Source organism: Ceratotherium simum, chromosome 10, assembly GCF_057802395.1.
Source record: "Ceratotherium simum simum isolate JZ-2026a chromosome 10, ASM5780239v1, whole genome shotgun sequence".
Lineage (NCBI taxonomy): Eukaryota > Metazoa > Chordata > Mammalia > Perissodactyla > Rhinocerotidae > Ceratotherium > Ceratotherium simum.
In genome coordinates this window covers 46731583-46751629 of record NC_141909.1, presented here as the reverse complement: position 1 = coordinate 46751629, position 20047 = coordinate 46731583, and the positions used below count along the sequence as shown (strand labels likewise).

Sequence of the window (20047 nt, the reverse complement as noted above, 5' to 3'; positions counted from 1 at the left end):
AAAGGTAGTTCCTTTATACATTTAAAAACAATTTTAGCCATACTTTCATACATGTCAAGCTCTTTAATAGTCAGTGACTATATTTTTTTTTTGTATTAGAAATCTCAACTAGAGCAGAGAGTTTTAAAATTGTACACCCTCAAAGAAGTGTTAATTTACTAGTGTCTCTGTATGCGACCTGTGTATGACTTTTATCTTTCAACTTTGTCACATTCCTTGGAGAAGAAATTAATCTTATTTTTTTATTCCCTTTCATTATTTAGAAGTAACAAAACATAGCTATCATCAAAAAGATTTGACTAGATTACTGTAAGGCAATTTCAACTTTTGCATTTTAGTCAAGTTAATATTTGGTCTGATGGGATGTCTCCCAGTCACCTTAGACAGCATGTGTCTCCGCCTGCAGTCAACTACCCGTCTGTAATCTCCACATCTCAGGGGGCGGCAGAACTATGAATTCTATTTCCTGTGCAAGAAACCACTAGTCTTAACCCTTCCCTCTCATACAACCCTCAGATCCAAACAATTATGACATCCCTCACATTTATCAACAAATAGTATGGAATTCCTTGCTCGCCTGAACACTATTCAAGCCATCTGGAACCCTTATCTCTTCTCTGATCTCGTCTCCTATTGTTTTTCTCCAATGCCTTCTCCACACTGCATATAGGGGTTTCCAGACAAACACTAATTTAAAGATGTTCCTTCCCTGCTTAAAACCGGCATACATGACAACATCTCAGTTCCACCCACAACCTGGCTTGGCTCTACTTCATATTCAACCATACTTTACTCCCCAAACAACACCCTGCTTGTGGTTGCCCTCTCCCAACCCCTCTTCATCCATTCTGCACCGGATGCTAGAAATAATGTGTCTCTTTGCCTTGTCCACCCCACTCCTATCCATACTTTGTAACAGGAGTGAAAAAACTCCAGGAAGGCCGCAGGTGAGGTGCCCTCCCTACCCATCATACCTAGCAATTATCTCTAACTTTGCAATTACTACACTCTTTATCTTTTATTACTACACTTTTATCTTTTTATGTGCCTTCCTTTCCCAACTGGAAATTCCTTTAAGAAGACTACATATTTTATTCATCTTTGTATCTTCAGTTACATAACATTGAGTGCAGAACTCAAATGTTTGTTGAAGGAATAGATCTTGGGTTTAACTTTAACCTCTCGAGATAAAAGCATTACAAATGGAATGGGAAAATACAGCAGATTAAATATCTAAAACCTTAAAATCTAAAACACAGACTTGTCTCCAATGCCTTGTCATTATGATAATTATACACTAGAGGTGTTAAAGAAGCTTTGAATAAAAGTTAAAATCATGACTATAAATATTTAAGTTTAAAGTGATCATGAATATAGGCTTTCTGCAATACGATGGCCTCTATGATTTAGTAAGATTTCAAATAAGAAAAGAGAGTGGAAATTACATACATTTAAGTAATCTTTGTAATTAAATAATAATCCTCTGTGAATATCTCCTGGAGATGTTGGTCATTATTTCATAACAAGCTTCCAAAGAAATGTCACATTCATTCTCATGTCTCATGATACATTTCAGGGAAATTGATTTCTTTAAAGAATGCTTAAACAACAACTTATTACCATAAAACAATGTAAACATTCAAACTCAATTAACCCTCCTACACTCCTAGACACAACTGTTTTGTGAGGGGAAACTAGAGATTATATCATTTCAGGCTCCCAACAAAATAATTTTTCCTCAATGATTGCAATAACAAAGATATTTGATAAAGCTATAAGAATATTTTATAAATGCACGTTAGAAATAATAAATTGGATGAACAAGATGGGCAAAATCCTCAGTAGCATTAAAAAAAATCCTTCAACATTAAATAGGCCTATAATAAAATCTAAGTTCTAGAATATCATTATAAAACCATTATTTTGAAAAGGTACAAAGTGAAACATTATGGTAGAAAAGGACAATCTCAAAATAAATTGCAGCTTGGTTCGTAACAGGCAAAAGCAAATTGAAAGAAGCAGTGCTAAGCGAGTGGCCAGTTACCCTCACCAAGTGGCTTGCCTTCCCCTGCTCAGCTTTTCTTTCTCCCATTGTTCTGATTCTTGATGGGAGCCCATACAACAATACATTACAATTTGCATTCCCTGATTAATTTACTATATTAAATACAATGAGAATTTTGTTGTACTGTGTTTTTTTTTTTTTTTTAACATCACACTGCAAGAGAACTGCCTATGTTTGCTATGGAAGCTGGAAAGAGGAAAGGTAGAAGGCAAGCAGAGGAAATGATGAGCACAGCCAAGCAAAGGGTGCCAGTCAGTTCTGTTGACCCATTTCATCCTCTCTAGGGAGAAAGAAGCAGCCTTGTCCTCTACGACTATGAAGAGGATGTTAAAAGCAAAACAGCTTTTTATAAGAGAAAGCAGTATTAGCGGGAGAAGCCTCTCTAAAAGATCATGTTCACACATAAGAATTTGAAAATTCCTTTCTACAAATAAGATGTTCAAGAACATGGTATATATTAAAAAAGAAGTCCATAATAGAGATGTTTGTAACAATATTCAGAATGTTCCCTCAAGATAATGGTATTGTGTGCATGTGTCTGGGAGGGAGTGTTATTGCTTTTAATGTGTCCCGTGGTAAATATTAAGGATAGACTGACTGACTTGCAAATTCTGAGAGGAGTTTTCACGTATGGCTATTGGGGACCACACAGCCTAACAAGTTCTGGACTGCATATCTCTGGACTTCAAAAATTCCAAACTTTTCCTCCTGCCTAGATCTTTTCTTTGAACTCCAACTGCTTATTGGACATCTCTCCTTGATCTTTAACCGGCGTCTTAAACCCACATTTTCAAATTGGAACCTCTTATTTTACTCCTTGACTCTGTTTCTACATCTCAGTAAACAATTGGTGTCACGACTCCTCTTTCTTTCGTACCCCACACACCCAACCATAGAGAAAATCCTGTTGGTTCTACCTTCAAAAGTAGATTCATTGTCTAAATATTTCTTACCACCCTCGCTATCTCTTTCTGATCCAAGTCAACATTATCTCTCCCCTGGATAATTATTACAGCATCTGAGTGGTTTCACTGCTTCAGCCATTGTTCCTCTAACATTTTTTTTCCCAACCTAGCAGCCAAAGACATCCTTTGAAAATGCATATCAAAAGTCAGATGTCACTCTTCTGCTCAAAACTCTTCCAGTGGCTTCCCATCTCAGAGTACAGTCATGCATCACTTAATGACAGGGATACATTCTGAGAAATGCGTCATTAGGCAATTTCCTAGTTGTTCTTGTGAGAACATCATAGCATGTTCTCACACTAACCTAGATGGTGTAGCCCACAACACACTTAGGCTATATGCTACTAATCTTATGGAACCACCATTGTATATGCAGCCTGACGTTGACCGAAACGTCTTTATGCAGCTCATGACTGTCAAGTCAAAATCCTTACAATGGCCAATAATGTTCTATACCATCTGTTATCTTTCTGATGTTTTCTTCTATTATTCCACCACCCCCTATCTGTTCCAGTCTCACTTCTATATCTTGAGGCCTGTACACTTGTTCTTCCCTCTGCCTAGAGCGCTTTCTCAAACACCCAAATGCCTTGCCTCCTTACACCTCCTTCAGCTTTTTGCTCAAAGGCTGCCTTCTCTATGAGGTCTCAACCTAAATTGGAAAAGAAACCAGACCTCGGAATTCCAGAGCTAAGCAGCTGACATATACATTGACTTCTTTGTTAGCTTTATGTTCTGTACCCACTAGTTAAAATGTAAACTTGAAGAGAGCAGAGACTTTTCTTTTGTGTTCACGGCTCTAGCCTGTATCCAAAATGCCGCCTGGGACAGAAGAGGCACTCAGTAAACAACTTGTGAAATAACGAATGAATCTTATTTAAGCCCTGTTGTGTTTTTTTTCCCTGTCACTCAAAGTGAAGTCTAATCGTTACTAATACAAGTGTCTAGCACAGTGCATGTTATGTGAGAGTTTCAATAAACTTTTTGCGAAGAGTTCTTTCCTCATAGGGGCAAAACATATCACAAACTATTAATGAGAACTAGTTCTCTTTTCCATAAAATACGTAGTTTGACAGCTTTTGTGTGAGACAAAGTAAGAAAGTGCCATCACAGTGATAGACATATTTACACGACAAAAGTGTCTCCCTACTGATCAATTTCAAATCTATACTTAAAGATGACCTCTTCTGAGGGGAGAGGGGAAGATTATCTAAGAACATATTTTCTTTAAGTTTTCCTATGAAGGTGAGTAAACATCTTTTTAGATGTTTCTACCACTTATATCATTTATTATAAGTGTTAGTTCATATTTCCATATGGCATTCCTAAATAATTCTGGGCTGGTAAATTTGTTTTTTAAATAACATGCAAACACCTCCAGAAAAAAATAACCTCCAAGCTGTTGAAGACTTGCTGGACTTTAGCTGTTTTTAAAGGTTTTTAGTAGCAGAAACCCTCTTTCAAAGGAAATTTTATATCAAAGTTCAAAATATGAAATAAAAACAGCGACCCAGTCTGACGCAGAGGAAGGAAAATAGAACTCATTTTCCAAATTCCATTCCCTATGCTAGTATGTCCAACTGGTGAAAATGAATTGAGCTGTGTATTTATGATTTGTGTAATTTCCTATATGTATATTCTTTAATTTTTAGAAAAGTATAAAAATTTATCAATATCATAAATCTACAAAATTCTTGGCTTTGTATTCTAAAGCTTGCATAAGTTTCAGGTAAGACACAGTTGGAATCTCTTCAAATAACTTTTGAGAATATATATCAAAATTATATAGTAATATATTATTCACAGATCATGTTTATCTGCATCGTTAATGACAGTATAGGCAGATATGTATTAACAAAAAATAATCAATGCATAAAAATTCCTTAAATTCAGAGGCATATTATAAATTTTAGTTTTAACTGCTTTAGTCGTTGCATATGATGATAGAAGAAAAGGGTATTTCACAAGCTCATCAACAATAACCTTTAAACACCAAAAAATTTCATAACACAATGATAAATGCTTTCCATATATACTTATTGGTGTAATTGCCCTTCACAGTTTCATAATACTCAAAGATGACAGTGCTACCTCCATGCAGTTATGGGAGTGACAAAAAGGACAACTGTAGTGGGTTGAATAGTGTCCTCCCAGCACCTCAGAACATGACTTATTTGGAAACAGGATCTTTGCAGAGGAAATTAAAAGTTAAGGATTTCAAGATGAAATCATCTTGGATTTAGGGTGGGCTCTAAATCAAATGACTGGTGTCCTCATAAGCAGAGGTGTGGATACAGAGACACAGAGAAGAAGGCAGTATGAAAATGGAGGCAGAGAGGAACACTAAGGACTGCTGGCAGCCACTAAGAGAGAAGCATTGGATGGTTTCTCCCTGAGACCTTCCAGAAGGAACCAGTTCTACCAACACCTTGATTTTAAACTTGTGTACTCCTGAAGAGTTAGAGAATAAATTTCTTTTGTTTAAAGCGACCTAGTGTGTGGTGATGGGTTATGGCAGCCCTAGGAAAATAATGCTACTACCAGTTCAAGATTTTGCAGGCTGCATAAGCACGATCTGGTTTCTGGGTAGCGGCTGGCAATTCCACCTGCAGCGTCTCATCAACTCCATGCCTCTTCCCTCTACCAGCTACATGTCAACCTTGTGAGCAATGAGATTCAGCAGATTGCCATAAATGTATTTGTTCCATCCACTGCTTAGGTTTCTTTATACTATAGAGACTTGCTATGTTAAGCTGTCCTTCAGAATGCTCTCTTTCTGAAATTTTCTTTCATCTACCTTGTTTGTAATTTCCCACCTCACGTTGCAAAACTGAGGTGCAGTAAATACTGCTTCACAGCCAGCAGTCTAAGAGCGCTCCAAGACCTTGGTCGTCACTGTTGATCCTGTCCTGTTACTTGATGTCAGCTATGGCTCATAGGTGACACTGACAGAACTGTTCGAGTAGCTATTTCAAATCTGTAGCCGGCCAAAAATCTGCAAACACTGTAAACTGTTAGTTTCTCGAAAAGATTAATGCTGTATTGATGCCACTTTCAGTCTGCTAACCTCCAAAAAGATATAGAGGTCTTCCTGATGTGGTTTTCTTCATCATCATCATCTATCAACCCAAGCAGCAGCCAATTCAGGAAATGTTCCTAGCTCAGTATCTCAAAAAGCAATCTTTAGTTGCAAGTATAGTTCCTCCATGCCCAGTGTTCTTCAATGTCAGTCTACAGAATCCTTAATCCTTCTGGGGATTTTGGCCATGTTCTTTCTATATTCCATTCTGCTGCTTTTCAAAATATTTTATATTTTCACTATAAAATAGTGCAACACAACCTCACATGCAAGTCTCCAATTCAAATTTTTGATGCCATCTCTATACAAATAATCCCCAAAATAAACCAGCAGGATTTAAATAAAATGCTGTTCATCAGACAGCTTGGACCTGTGGGCCCTTACCAGCACACCGTGCTCACAGTGCACTATAAATGTTTTTCATAAATCCTGTAATTACCTGGTGAATGGCCCAGTTATATTTCATCGTACTTTTTTATGTTAAAAGTGCTAATTTGTCTAATGTAAAATTTTATATATACTGCCCTTTTAGTAAGCATAGGTAAACCTATATGTGAATTACGTTTTTAAAATAAATTTACCTTTTATTTGGCTTGTAGTAATATTAAAATTATTTTACAACTTATAACTATATTTATTAGATGGCTCCAGATCATCAAATCAGATAATTGAAACCCAACTACATAGGAGTCATAGACTAGCTTCCCAGACATAGCTTGTCACTCTACCATCTATCTGTAGAGCCAGTGCTACATGGCCAGGAGACACCAAGTGTTTTCACTCTTTCTACAGGATAATGGAGAAAAGAAGGTAAAACCATCTATCCATACTTCCCTTTTGCAAAAGTGTCAACAGATAATTTAGAGTGTTATTAGCCTTTCAGCTATTTGCTTATAAGAAAATTAAAGCTAGTACAGGAGCAAAACAGAGATAAGTGGTAAAGAAATATACATAGAGATACAGTGAGTAAAAGAAAAGACAAAAACTTATGGTACACTCCAGTGTAAATGAATGCATTCTAAAACAAAATCTATAGATAAATAAATAATCTATAGAGAGAATTCCATACATCTAACCCTGAAATTAAATGTGAATCTTTGTAAATATATTTATATAGAATGCCTCAATATGGAAGTACATATACTAATACATGTACTAATTTATGTGTCATGTCTATTCAAAAAAGGAATTGAGGCATACTTGTAATTATTTAAAATCATGTGATAATTCATGGTTTGTACAAGAACCTTTGATATTCCTAAAATGATTACTAGTGAACATCCAACACAGCAGGTCTACGACTATTCATCTGATCTGATCAAGAAAAACATCATTCAGTCTAGGCTACTCTACTCTACAGCCAAAAAACCCTAAGCAAGAAAAATGTCTGAAGTTAGTATACTAGTTTGCTAGGGCCGCCATCATAAAATACCACAGAGTGGCTTAGACAACAAAAATCTATTTTTTCACAGTTCTAGAGTCCAAGATCAAGACGTCAATAGGTCTGATTTCTTCTGAAGCCTCTCTTCTTGGCTTGCAGATGGCCACCTTCTCGCTGTGTCCTCATATGGTCTCCCTCTGTGTCCAAATTTCTTCTTCTTATAAGGACATCAGTCAGATTGGATTATGGCTTATCCTATGGGCCTCATTTTAACTTAATCACCTCTCTAAAGGTCCTATCTCCACATACAGTCACATTCTGAGGTACCACAGGTTAGGGCTTCAACATATGGGGACAGAATTCATCCCATAACAGAATATATTTTTGTGCTTTTTATGGACAATTCAATTAAAGCACTATCCTACATAGTTGTCTTCTCTAACTAAATTATTTTAATTTAAATGCCCCCCCCACATATCCTGTCGAATTATTTCATTGCATTGGCAGAAATGTACACTAATGGGTACTTTCATAAAACTCTAATATCCTACAATTGATTTGAAACACCAAATGAATTATTTATCTCATAAAATTATGAGGCTCCAACCTATAATCTCCATGCCATAATAGCTCCAACTAACACAATGTTAGTTAATTCTCTTGCACAATAAATGTTTTTATGGATTTACAATATACACTTAAAATATAAAATGCAATTGAATTAATAACTAACATGGAATATTCAAAATATATATCAAACTCGCTACTAAATTTTAATTGGCATTTTTGGAAGGCTATAGCATAAGGAGGTTAATGGAAGGCTTTGAAAAGGCTTTCTGCTTGTTATAGCAAATGAATTTGAAATTTTCAAACACTATGCCGTTTCCAGGTGGCAGCCACCTGGAAATTAAGTGTTCTAAGTGCTCACAGTAGGTGAATAATAGATAAACATTTGGTATTTAGTAAGGCATTTATCATAAAATGTTGGAAAGTCACAAGGAATTGGAAACCAAGAGATGTATTTGAGTAGATAAATATTTGGGTCCGACAAAGGAATTACTAGCTAAAAGCAAACAAATCACCTTAAAAGCAAAGAGGTCTGTGAAACGGAGAAAACAAGAATCAAATTTAAGATATCAAGGAATGTTCCTGAAAGCTAACAATGTGGAAGTGAAAAAAAGTGAAAAAAATTATAAACGAGCACTCATTAAACCCACTCTGATAATAACCTGAATATTGCCCTTTCTCTAGAAACTAATTTCATTCCCAGCAGTTCCAGGAATAGTCTCTAGTCTGAAGTAAGTAGTTCTTAAATAGCGGTTTAAGATTTTCTGGAAAACTTATGAATTTATTCTTAAGGAAAGAATGGAATACACAGCAACTTAGGTGAGGCTCCCCATAAGCACCAGGAAAAAGCCCCAAAGGGAAGGTGACATTTGCTTTACGTTACTTAATGAAGGAGAGAACCAGACAACTTTCTAGGCCACAGTTGCCACTTCCCATAGATTTAACTTAGAATCTACCACACAGCTCTCAGTTGAGGTGCAGAGGCTATAAAGAGACCAGGAAAATGAGAAAGAGGAAATCAGAAGAAAGTGGGCCAAAAAGGATTTTCTCAAGTAAGTAAAATTTGGGGAGGAGAGGTTAAGGGTATAGGAATCAAGAGCCACATGTCATGACATATTGTTATCTACGCATTGCAATGTAGCTGGAGATGGCAAGTAAGCTGTTGGATATACAAGAGTTGAGTCAGATGGGAAGTCTAGGGTATAAATTTGTAAGCCATTAATGTAATGATGGTACTTAAGCCCTTGGGAACTGAAGAGGTCACTTAAAGAGAAGCTATAGGGAGAAAAAAGGAAAAGGGCTCAATTCTAGGCTAATAACAGCAATACCCAGAGGTTGCATCGGAGAGGAGAAAGTACAAGATACTGAGAGTAACAAGGAGGAGCCAGTTGGGACAGAAGCCAGATGAGAGTGAGGTAGCCTGGCCTCCACTAGGACACAGAAATTATATCTTGGGCCAGCAGCAAGACAAGAACACAGTTTCTGACACAGAGTAACCACACAACACATACTTGTTAAATGAATGAGCAAATAAGTGAGTTACAGACAACTAAGCATGGCATTTCCAGAACTCAGAGTTGACTATCTAGGGAAGAATGGAAATATATGGTAGAGCTATGATAACTCTAAATGATACAGGGCTGAACAGTGTGATGCTATAAACTTAATTTGGTTTTATTTTAATATACCCCCAAAACTCCCACAGTTGGTCATTTTTTCTACTCATCAATAAAATACCATTCCAATTTAATAATGAAACAGGCTACTGTGAAATAATCTATAAAACCTTCATAGATTAAAGTTCATTAATTTCAACTGTTTAGACAAGGGAAAAATGTATTCAACCTTCAGAAGTCCATAAAAGAAAGAAATATTACAATGGTATACAGAAATACAATAATGACCCAAAATATTTTCACTGAAATACAACAGAAAAGCTGTAAGCCATTATTTCATAGAATAGCAGCAGCCCTAATGAAGTAGATTTTTGAAAATTGTCATACAGTTAAGCTCATTAGTTGCAATGAAAGTTCCCCCTGCTGATCCAGGAGTACCTAATGACCAGGATTTGTTATGTCTCAAAAACAAAGGTACTTTTTAATTAATGTGATAGCTCACTGAGGAGATTTCAAATCTGGAAACTTTTAAATGATGATATATAATAAGAGCACCGAAATTCTCCAAAGCAAACACAGACTTATTTCATCCAAAACATTACAATTATTCCTCTAAAATCTCATTCATTAATAGGGTAATATAATCATAAAAAGAAATTATGCTCAACAATCACCTATACTATAAAAAAAGTGACGGCTTTTCCATTTCAAATATGGAGTAGTCTGCTCCCTTTGAAACACATTAACTGTATCTGCTGACCCAAACACGTCTGCGTGCCTCCGCTGTAACAGATGGAAACTAAAAACCCCTAAGGCCCGGGAATGCCCCATGGAAACACCAAAAAAGAAAACAGAAGAATCTAATTACCAAGTTACATCTCTGTAAGCCGTTATGGAAACTAAATATTTTTCAAAAGCAAAATACTGTAATATTCATACAGAATTTTAAGTACAATCAAATGAGTCAAAATAGATAAACGATATTGTTAAAAATCCATAGCAAAAACTGCTAGAAAATAAATTCTATAATAAAAAATACATCTGAGGGTCCGGCCCCGTGGCTTAGCAGTTAAGCGAGTGCGCTCTGCTACTGGCGGCCCGGGTTCGGATCCTGGGCGCACACCGACACACCGCTTCTCCGGCCATGCTGAGGCCGCGTCCCACATACAGCAACTAGAAGGATGTGCAACTATGACATACAACTATCTACTGGGGCTTTGGGGAAAAAAAAGGAGGAGGACTGGCAATAGATGTTAGCTCAGAGCCGGTCTTCCTCAGCAAAAAAAAAAAGAGGAGGATTAGCGTGGATGTTAGCTCAGGGCTGATCTTCCTCACAAAAAAAAAAAAAATACATCTGAAAGAGAAGTATGTTCCAGTTTACTGTTAGGCTTTAGAACTAGGAGAAATGATGGTAAGGGGATCATAAATGCAAACTGCTTTTATCAGAAAATACTTGCACTGATTGAATTGTTGCTAAAGACCTAGTGCTGATATAAGCTATTAACGACTCAACTCTCTTTTCCCCAGAAAAAGAACTTCCTCTGTATTTCAAGGGACTTTGCATCACTTTTTCATCTACTGCTCTATTACTTTTCAAGCCTGGCGTTCATCAAGAACATCCACTTTCAATTCTTTTTCATGCCATTTACTCAAATTTTACTCCAAAATTTCAGAAATCTCATTTTAGGAAAGTCATCATCCTTGAGTTAATGAACCAATCACTAAAAAGCTATTTTGTGTATCACTGAGTTATTTTTAATGCTTTTTTTCTTTGTGCCCTTTTGCCCTATCTCACATCATTTAATATGAGAAAATAATTACAATTATTTTCCCTTCTTACATTCCATTAAAACACTTGCACCTATATATGGACATTATCTTCTTATACCAAGGACATTTTAAGGTAGCATAAGGGCAAAGTAAGTAATTCCAATATCATTAGAACATTGGGATGCAGGAGTGAAAAGTAAAGAAAAAAGTTTATTTTTGGTCTTAAAAATCCAGATTAATTATTCCCAACTTTTTTTTTCCCAACAGGCTATATGAGATATATGCTTCAAAGAAACATACATCTCAGGAGAAAGGGTCAAAGAACATCTCTCTTAATCTCTGCCTCTCTGCAGAAAAAGTGCTACAGGGCCGGCCCCGTGGCTTAGCGATTAAGTGCGCACACTCCGCTGCTGGCGGCCCGGGTTTGGATCCCGGGCGCACACCGACGCACCGCTTCTCCGGCCATGCTGAGGCCGCGTCCCACATACAGCAACTAGAAGGATGTGCGGCTATGACAGACAACTATCTCCTGGGGCTTTGGGGGAAAAATAAATTAAAAAAAAAAAAAAGAAAAAGTGCTACAACCCCCATTTTATAGAAGAAGAAACAATTTAAAGGAGGTAAGGAATGATAAAAGTGATTTAGCTTTTTAATTGAAGAAGGAATATTCACTACAATAGAGAAAAAAGGAAGCCTTCTTTAAGTTGACAAATTCTAATTTTAATAAGGAAATAAACAGATTATAAAAATAGCTTGACACGGGCCCTGCCTGGTGGCACAAGCCCTTAGGTGCGTGCGCTCTGCTGCAGCAGCCCGGGGTTCCCCGGTTCGGATCCCAGGCGCGCACCGACGCACTGCTTGGCAAGCCATGCTGTGGCGGCGTCTCATATAAAGTGGAGGAAGATGGGCATGGATGTTAGCCCAGGGCCAGTCTTCCTTAGTAAAAAAAAGAGGAGGATTGGCAGATGCTAGCTCAGGGCCAATCCTCCTCATCGAAAAAAAAAAAATAGCTTGACATTGATAATGATCAGTGGTTAACATAAAAAGAATACAGGTACACCATTTCACAGGACTTGTCTTCCAAACTGTATAGCCATACAAATATATATTCATTCAAACATATATAGTTTTTGTATGTACATACAAACATTGTGTATATACATACAAGTAAAATTTTTTCCATAGGATCCATGTGATATATAAATGAAAACGGGACTCTTCAGGTGGTCAAAAAATTGCATTTAAATCATATTATAACCAACTATTAATAATAGGTCCTATCCTTTCTATAACCCTTCATAACCTGATTTAAGCCCACAGTAGGGGCTAGAAGCAGACTATAAAGTTGGGCATTAGGAAGGAATGAATGGAATCTCTGGCAATTTGGTCTCTAGTAGGACAAAGAAAGCAGGCTCCATCTATAAGGTGGGCAGAGATAGATTTAGAACTCAGGCAAAAAGGGGTCACTGATTACAGGTGCTTGGCTCAGAGATGTAATAGTCCCCAAGCGCTTGTGACACAAAATCAAGGGAGTATCGCACTGGCTGCAGTGGGGGAGGCTTAGCGGCAGAGGGTGGGGCTGGCAGGTATTCACAAGGTTTAAAGCCCAACACGACGCATTTTTGAATCCAGGGCTTCATTTAATCAAACAAATCAAACTCATAGCTCCAATAATGACAACTCATAAATGTCCTACAGGCTTCTAATTTTAAAATGACCTTCAGTACGAAAACTTTGTGACCAAGTGGCAACTATGTTAAAATAAAATAAATTTCTTTCAGTACTAACTGAAGACTCAGAGCAATGAAATATATTCTATAAAAATACAAACCTTTACTAGCTTTGTCCAAATGCTCCAAATCAGCCACAAAATTCAGGATATCAGGGTACTTTTCTTCACATACTTCCACCAGAAAATGAAGCAGTGTTGTCTTCTGATCTGCTGATTTCGTATCCTTTAGCTAAATAGGATGAGAGAGAGAAAAAACGCAGAGTCAAAAATATTTTGATAATCTGCCTACTTAAATAACATTAATACCATATTTTGTAGATAAGATATAAATGAGTGTAAACTTAGTTAATTATATTTTTGAAAAGCAAATATTTAAACACTTTAAAAGCTATTCTTTATGTATTGCTGTTTGGTCAAAGTCATTAATATCTACTGTAAAGAAGGAGTAAGTTTAATCCAATTGAGTATGCCATTTTTTAAGGGAAAAAAATATATGGCGAAATGCCTAGGAAAACAGAATAATCTTAAAGTCTATACAACAGTGGTAATTAAAAGAACCCTGGGCACCCACTCACTTTTTCATTTGGCACATATTTATAGAATGTCTACTAGATACTGTAGGAATTGGAGAGACAATAACAAATAAGACACAGAGTCATTCATCAAAAAGCTATTAGGTGAAAAAAAAAAAAAGAAAAGAAAATATGTACATATGTACCCTGGTGTGACAAACAGTATGGTAAAAATAATCATAAAGTACACCTAGGAGGACATGACATCTGAACTGAAGGTTGGAAGACAGGAAGTTGTATGGGGTTAGGGAAGGGAAGGAGAGAATTCAAAGGTGCAGTATCACAGGCAGATGGAGCAGCATTTGAAAAAGGCCATGGATGAGGAAGAAAATAGCACACTTGAGGAATCTGAGTGACTCCAAAATGAAAGTGCGTGTTGGGGAAGGCAAGTAGGGAGGGTAGAAAGACAGAAATCTGGGAAGACAGGAAAAGACCAGAAACTAAAAGGAAAGGTATGCCATGAAATGGAAATAGGATTTTGATCCCTAAGAATTGGGAATTTTTAAACCAGATGAGAGACGATCAGATGTACATTTTAGAAAGCTCCCTCTAGCAGAGTGTGGATAAAAGATTAGAGCAAGTGTAAGAACAGAAGCAGGAAGAATAATTTAAAAAACTGCAGCAATAGTCCAGGCAGGGAGAGAAGATAGCCTGAGCTAAGCAATGCCTTGGGAACAGAGATAATGAGACAGAGAGGGCATGGAAACCCAGGGGATGCCATTGAGACTGGACAGAAAGGATGAGAAACAGATTTGAGTGGAGTGGGCAAAGACGATGATTGTTTCAGTTTTGGATAAGTTGAGTTTGAAGATTTTAAGTAACATCCAAGTGGAAATGTCTGGGAGGGAATGTAGATTTACATAGGTGTAGAACAGTGTTTCTCAACCTTCTTTTGCCAGCTAAGGAGCTTTTTCAGGCATCTTTTTCCTAATCGCTTGGTTCTATGAAATTTTAAAACCATAGGTATACTGTATATCTGTTTATGTACTGTATGTATATCTGTGCTTTACATAGAAAAACAGTAAGATGAGATATTTTTGCTCCCCAAGAACCAACCTTCCATTCATTGGGGGTGATAAACGGTTGAGAATCCTTCTTGGGTTAGAACTTAAGAGGAATAAAATGGTCTAGGAACTGGTTTGAGAGCTTTTAGCCCCCAAAGCTAAAACGTTAATCAAATAAACCCAAACAAGTATTTCAAATGAAAGGAAGGACAGGACTTGAAAAGAAGACCAGCATGGACCAATCCTAATCTGCAACAGCCAAGAAATGCAATCAGAAGGGAGAGGTGGTGAAGCTAAAACCTAAAAATGCATAGGGGGCTTTTGTGTAGTGATTAGGGGTTGGGGGTGTTGGGTGGAAACACAAGGAAAAGACTTAATCTGATAGTGTTTCCCACAGGTGAGTAATCACTCCGAGCAGATACACATATAAGGGAAGAAAAAAATCACTCTTTTCATACCAGGATTTAATTTAGAGCTCAAAATTCTTGGCATACCTAACTGTCACAGCCCTATTGATTTGCTTCCTTTCCAACAATTTCCCACTTTAAAATAGGTGTATGTGTGTATGTATATAAATATATATCTCCATATGTAATATTTTTTCAAATTCTACACCACTAAATATTACATCACTATCGGAAAAATACCAAGTAACAGATAATATACAATAGCAGAAGAATGGGAGCGACTCCACGCCATCATAAATATTAACAGACACTACTTATTAACAGAAAAACTATTAACTCTCTGGAAACATACAGCTATCCTCCCAGACTGCCTGACTTTCACATGATTACTCATGTAGCAAGCTGAAATGCTAAGCTGACCTATTCAACACGCAAAGCAAAAGAATGGTTCCAGGCACTTGAAATACTGACTGATGACAACACTTAATCTGTTATTTGATGCCTTTTTAAAGGAACATAGATCACGACATCCAGCTGAGCGTTTTGAAAGCGTGTACTTTAAAAAATTACTCTATTACTAGCTAGATTAAGTGCCACTAACATGCATGGATGACCTAGTCACGCTAAAACATGCCCTTAATTAGTTATATAGCCTTGGGCAAGTTACTGGACCTTGGTTTTCATACAGGCAAAATAAAAATATGGACTAGACAGAAAGGGAATTCTAAATTCATCTTCTACTCCAAAAATATTAAGCATACATTATAATGGACTTAGTGTTACTAGACATAGCAAATTCTAATTTAAAAAAATACTAGAATAAAAATGAAGAAATCTAGTTATAATCTCAGTTCAGAAGTTATTTTTGTGTGCTTGGGTCAGTTAGAGTCTTTCTATGAGGTTCAGTTTTTACATACACCGAGAATGTTAATCCAATTTATAAAAGTTACCTTTCAACTACATAATTGCATTCATGAGATCATCTTAAATGGCTAAGGCCAGATAAAAGTAGCAAATTTTTCAAATATAATCATTTTCTCTCATACAATCAAGAATTAGCATAAAAGCTGCCTTCTGGTTTTTTTTTTCCTAAGCATCCTAGCAGTGAAGCTCCTTTATATTCCCTCCTCTTCTCAGCAATGACTACCTGGGGAATACTGTCCTTGCTGTGGACTCTCAGGTCTTCACTGTCACTAGTTCACACCCATCCTTACCATGCTCCTTTCATGCGACACTAGATACACAGCTTGCGTGGAATGCTGATTAGGACAGGCACCATCTACCTCCATAATTTGTAAAGCCGGGAAAGAGCTTTCCAGTACTATTTGTGATATAGCTCAACAGCCACCAACTACTAGAATTAATATATCAAGAAATCTCTATGATCCAACAACAACCAACTGGATCAATCTTGATCTTTATTCATGAGCAATAAGAATTCAGAATTAGAATTCTGGAAATACCATAGTTTATCGCATCTACCAGTTTAATAAATGTTAAGTATGCAGATTCAAGTATTCAGAGACAATCATAAAACTAAACACTAATTTATGGAGGAGGGTGCTATCCTGGCTGTATTACTGAAAACATTAACTGATTAGCAAGCAGTATATTGGTAACAGTCTAATGTTAAAAAGTACACTCATTGAATAGTAAATGGAAGAATTCTCCTAGCCTTCAAAATCTGTATTTAACAATTGTGGCACTAAAAAAAAATCAAATTTCAAAACAATCAGTTTGAAATTAAACTTAATAAATAAGAAGTTCAGATAAGAAACACAGATAGCAACCATTTGTTGATAATGTATGGCGTCTCATTTACAAACTACTATGCAGCTCTAAATTCCAGGGTGGACAGTCTTCATTCAGGTCCTAACATTCTCAGGAAAAACTGCACAATGCTGCCCAAGTATTCTTCCTGCCTCCATTACTCTATTCCCACATTTCTTCCCCCAAATAACTTAAAAAAAAAAAAAAAAAAAAGCCTTCCAAAATCATGAAAGCACAACAAAATATATTTATCAAATTCTTTATCTACTTGCTCAATATGTTTTTCACTTTTTTGATAAACATTAACAACTAAAAAGGGCATATTCTACTAATTTCTCATATCAGACATAATCAGTGATTGAGCTAGAACAAGTAAAACTTGGAAGATAGTGCCGATTTTGTTGAAGAGAAAGAACAACTTGAGCATCCTTCATAATGCTAACTCTTGGAAAGAAAATGAAGGTAAAATATTTGCTTTAAAAATTCATTTAGGTTTAAAAAATATTCTTTGTTTAAATGGTAACAGACATTGTTTGACAGGATTCCTTTTGGATTATCGTCAAGAGATTTATCTTACTGATGAGTAATCATCACTGTTAAGTAGAATTTCTTATTTATGTATTGTGTCTTTAAGGTACATTTAATGCGGCATAGATGTCAAATAAACAAAAAGATGGATGGAGTTTCTTCAACTGCTCTGTTCATTCTAGACAAAATAATGTTAAAAGCTGATCCTGTAATAAATCATGGCCAAGTTGTCATCTGGAGAAGAACTCCTTTGTAGCTACAATGCAAGGTTTCAGGATATTTTTAAGACATTCAGCACAAATTTGGATGACATTTAAAGAATATTCCATTGTTTTAGTTACAATGATGAAAATTCCTAAAATGTAACTTAGTATCTTCTTGGTTATCTTCAGAATTCAGAGACTGGGACCCTTTACTCTTTGAATAATGAAATATATCTTAAGAAGATTGCCAAAATAGGACCTCTGCCCCTCATTGTTATGTTCTTATAATCTAAATATGTATCAAAACAGCACTGACTTTTTAGATATTCTAGACATTGCTGAACACCAGAAAAAAGACAAAATTAAGAGAATCTGTAATGGCCCCATGAACATTCTAGAAGATCCTAATTTGTGAATAATACTAATCCTGAGGATGATAGTAGCAGCTCTTACTCTGTGGCACTTACTATAAGACAAGGACTAACCAAAAAATAGGTTTAGTGCTTAAAGCACACAACATCCCTATGAGGCACAACTAATGGAGGAGAAAAGAGAAATTTGCGAGATCACATAGCATACCCCAGAACACACAGCGAGTATCTGGTAGAGCCAAGATGTGAATCCTCGTCTGTGTAAATCCAAAGCTCTTCACCACTAAAATGTTCCTCTACTAAAACTTTATCTAGTGTAGTTTATTATTATGGTCAAGAGAAACAAAATTCTCAAACATAATGGATAAAAAATGGTAGTAAGATAAGAGCACTAATGCAATTTAAAATACTGAAGCCCTATAACTTGATAATTCTAGCCTAGAAATCTTCTAAAAACAGATACCCTCACCCCTGAGGTCATTTCTAGTTCTGAGAGCATGACATTCTTTCTATTGTTTTATCTAGAAAATTAATAAAATACCACCCGAATCCTATCACTCAAACAGCAACTCTTTCCATATTGTTAAAATATTAGTGATCACAAAATATTATATGAATATGGTTGAAGAGATATCTATAAAATTTAACCTTTAACAGACTTAAGTATATTTATTAACATCATATTCCATCTTAAATCCTTTGCAGAATAAAGCAATTTGTATATCTATGAAATATGTCTCTAAATATAAGCTAAAGGTATCTATATGAAAGTGGATGTGTGAATACAAACTGCCAAAGAATACATCATATTTGCTGACATTTGAAGCTCAAAAAGTCAATGTGCAGTGCAGATTCACTAGTAAAACCAACCACAATTATAGAATGGATAATGTTTTCTGATATGTATTTACATTTAAAAAAGTAATCACTGTACTGATTAAATTTTAGACTGTATCCCTCCAAAATGAATGGAAATAAAAATCTTAATATAAATAAAACAAGATACTTAGCATCATTTGTTACTGCCATAACAATTAATATCTATAACAAAACTTTTATAATAATTTTAAGGATAGCTAGAGATCAATTGATATTAGGTAAAATAGATAAACTTCTGGCATTTGTAAATAAAAATTTATATTTATTGCTAAATTTTCATTTTAAAATGATAATGAGTTGAAACATTAAATAAGCAAGAAAACACTTTAAATAATGTGGGTTTCTATAATTAAAATAAGCTAATTTCTACTATATCCCCACAGACACTTTTTCTCTGAATTATATTTTTAACGTATTTCTCTTAGATTTTAGTAAGCAAAGAAACTTTAATATGAAAAGCATTTTTGCATTTTAGTAAAATTTTAGCTTATTAGGTTATCTGTAGTATTTTTCACTGTTCTGTTTATTTATACTGCCCCTTATTTCACAAGAGATTGAAAACAGCTCAGTGTCCTTTAGTTAGCATAAATGGATGAAATACATTAATTTTTAATTAAATGGGTTTTTTTACCTTTTAATTTTTTTAAGTAACAGACTTTTGTTTGTTTGTTTGTTTGTTTGTTTGTTAAGGAAGATTGGCCCTGAGCTAACATCTGTTGCCAATCTTCCTCTTTTTGCCTGAGGAAGATTGTCCCTTAGTTAACATCTGTGCCAATCTTCTATTTCGTATGTGGGACGCCACCATAGCATGGCTTAATGAGGAGTGTGTAGGTCTGTGCCCAGGATCCAAACCAGTGAACCCCGGGGCGCCAAAGCAAAGCACACAAACTTAACCACTAGGCCACCAGGCTAGACCCCTAGACTTTATTTTTTAGAGCAATTTCAGCTTTATAGAAAAAAACCAGCAGAAAATAGGGTTCTCATATACTCTCCCCTCCACACACACACCAATTCCCTTATTAGTAACATTTTGCTTTAGTGTGGTAGATTTGTTACAGATGATATACCCATATTGATACAACATTATTAACTAAGATTCACAGTTTATTACTTTAGGGTTTGCTGTTTGTGTTCTATA

At 35.9% G+C, this 20047-nt stretch overlaps 1 protein-coding gene across 2 annotated transcripts in view; it reads right to left on the bottom strand.

Moving 5' to 3' along the window:
- Window positions 1-20047, bottom strand: part of DIAPH3 (diaphanous related formin 3) — a 480740-nt gene that overhangs the window by 182940 nt on the left and 277753 nt on the right. For both annotated transcript variants that reach the window (XM_004433600.3, XM_087436004.1), the window contains one exon: window positions 13275-13404. In XM_004433600.3, coding sequence (XP_004433657.2) covers window positions 13275-13404 — 130 coding nt within the window. The remainder of the gene's footprint in view (window positions 1-13274; window positions 13405-20047) is intronic.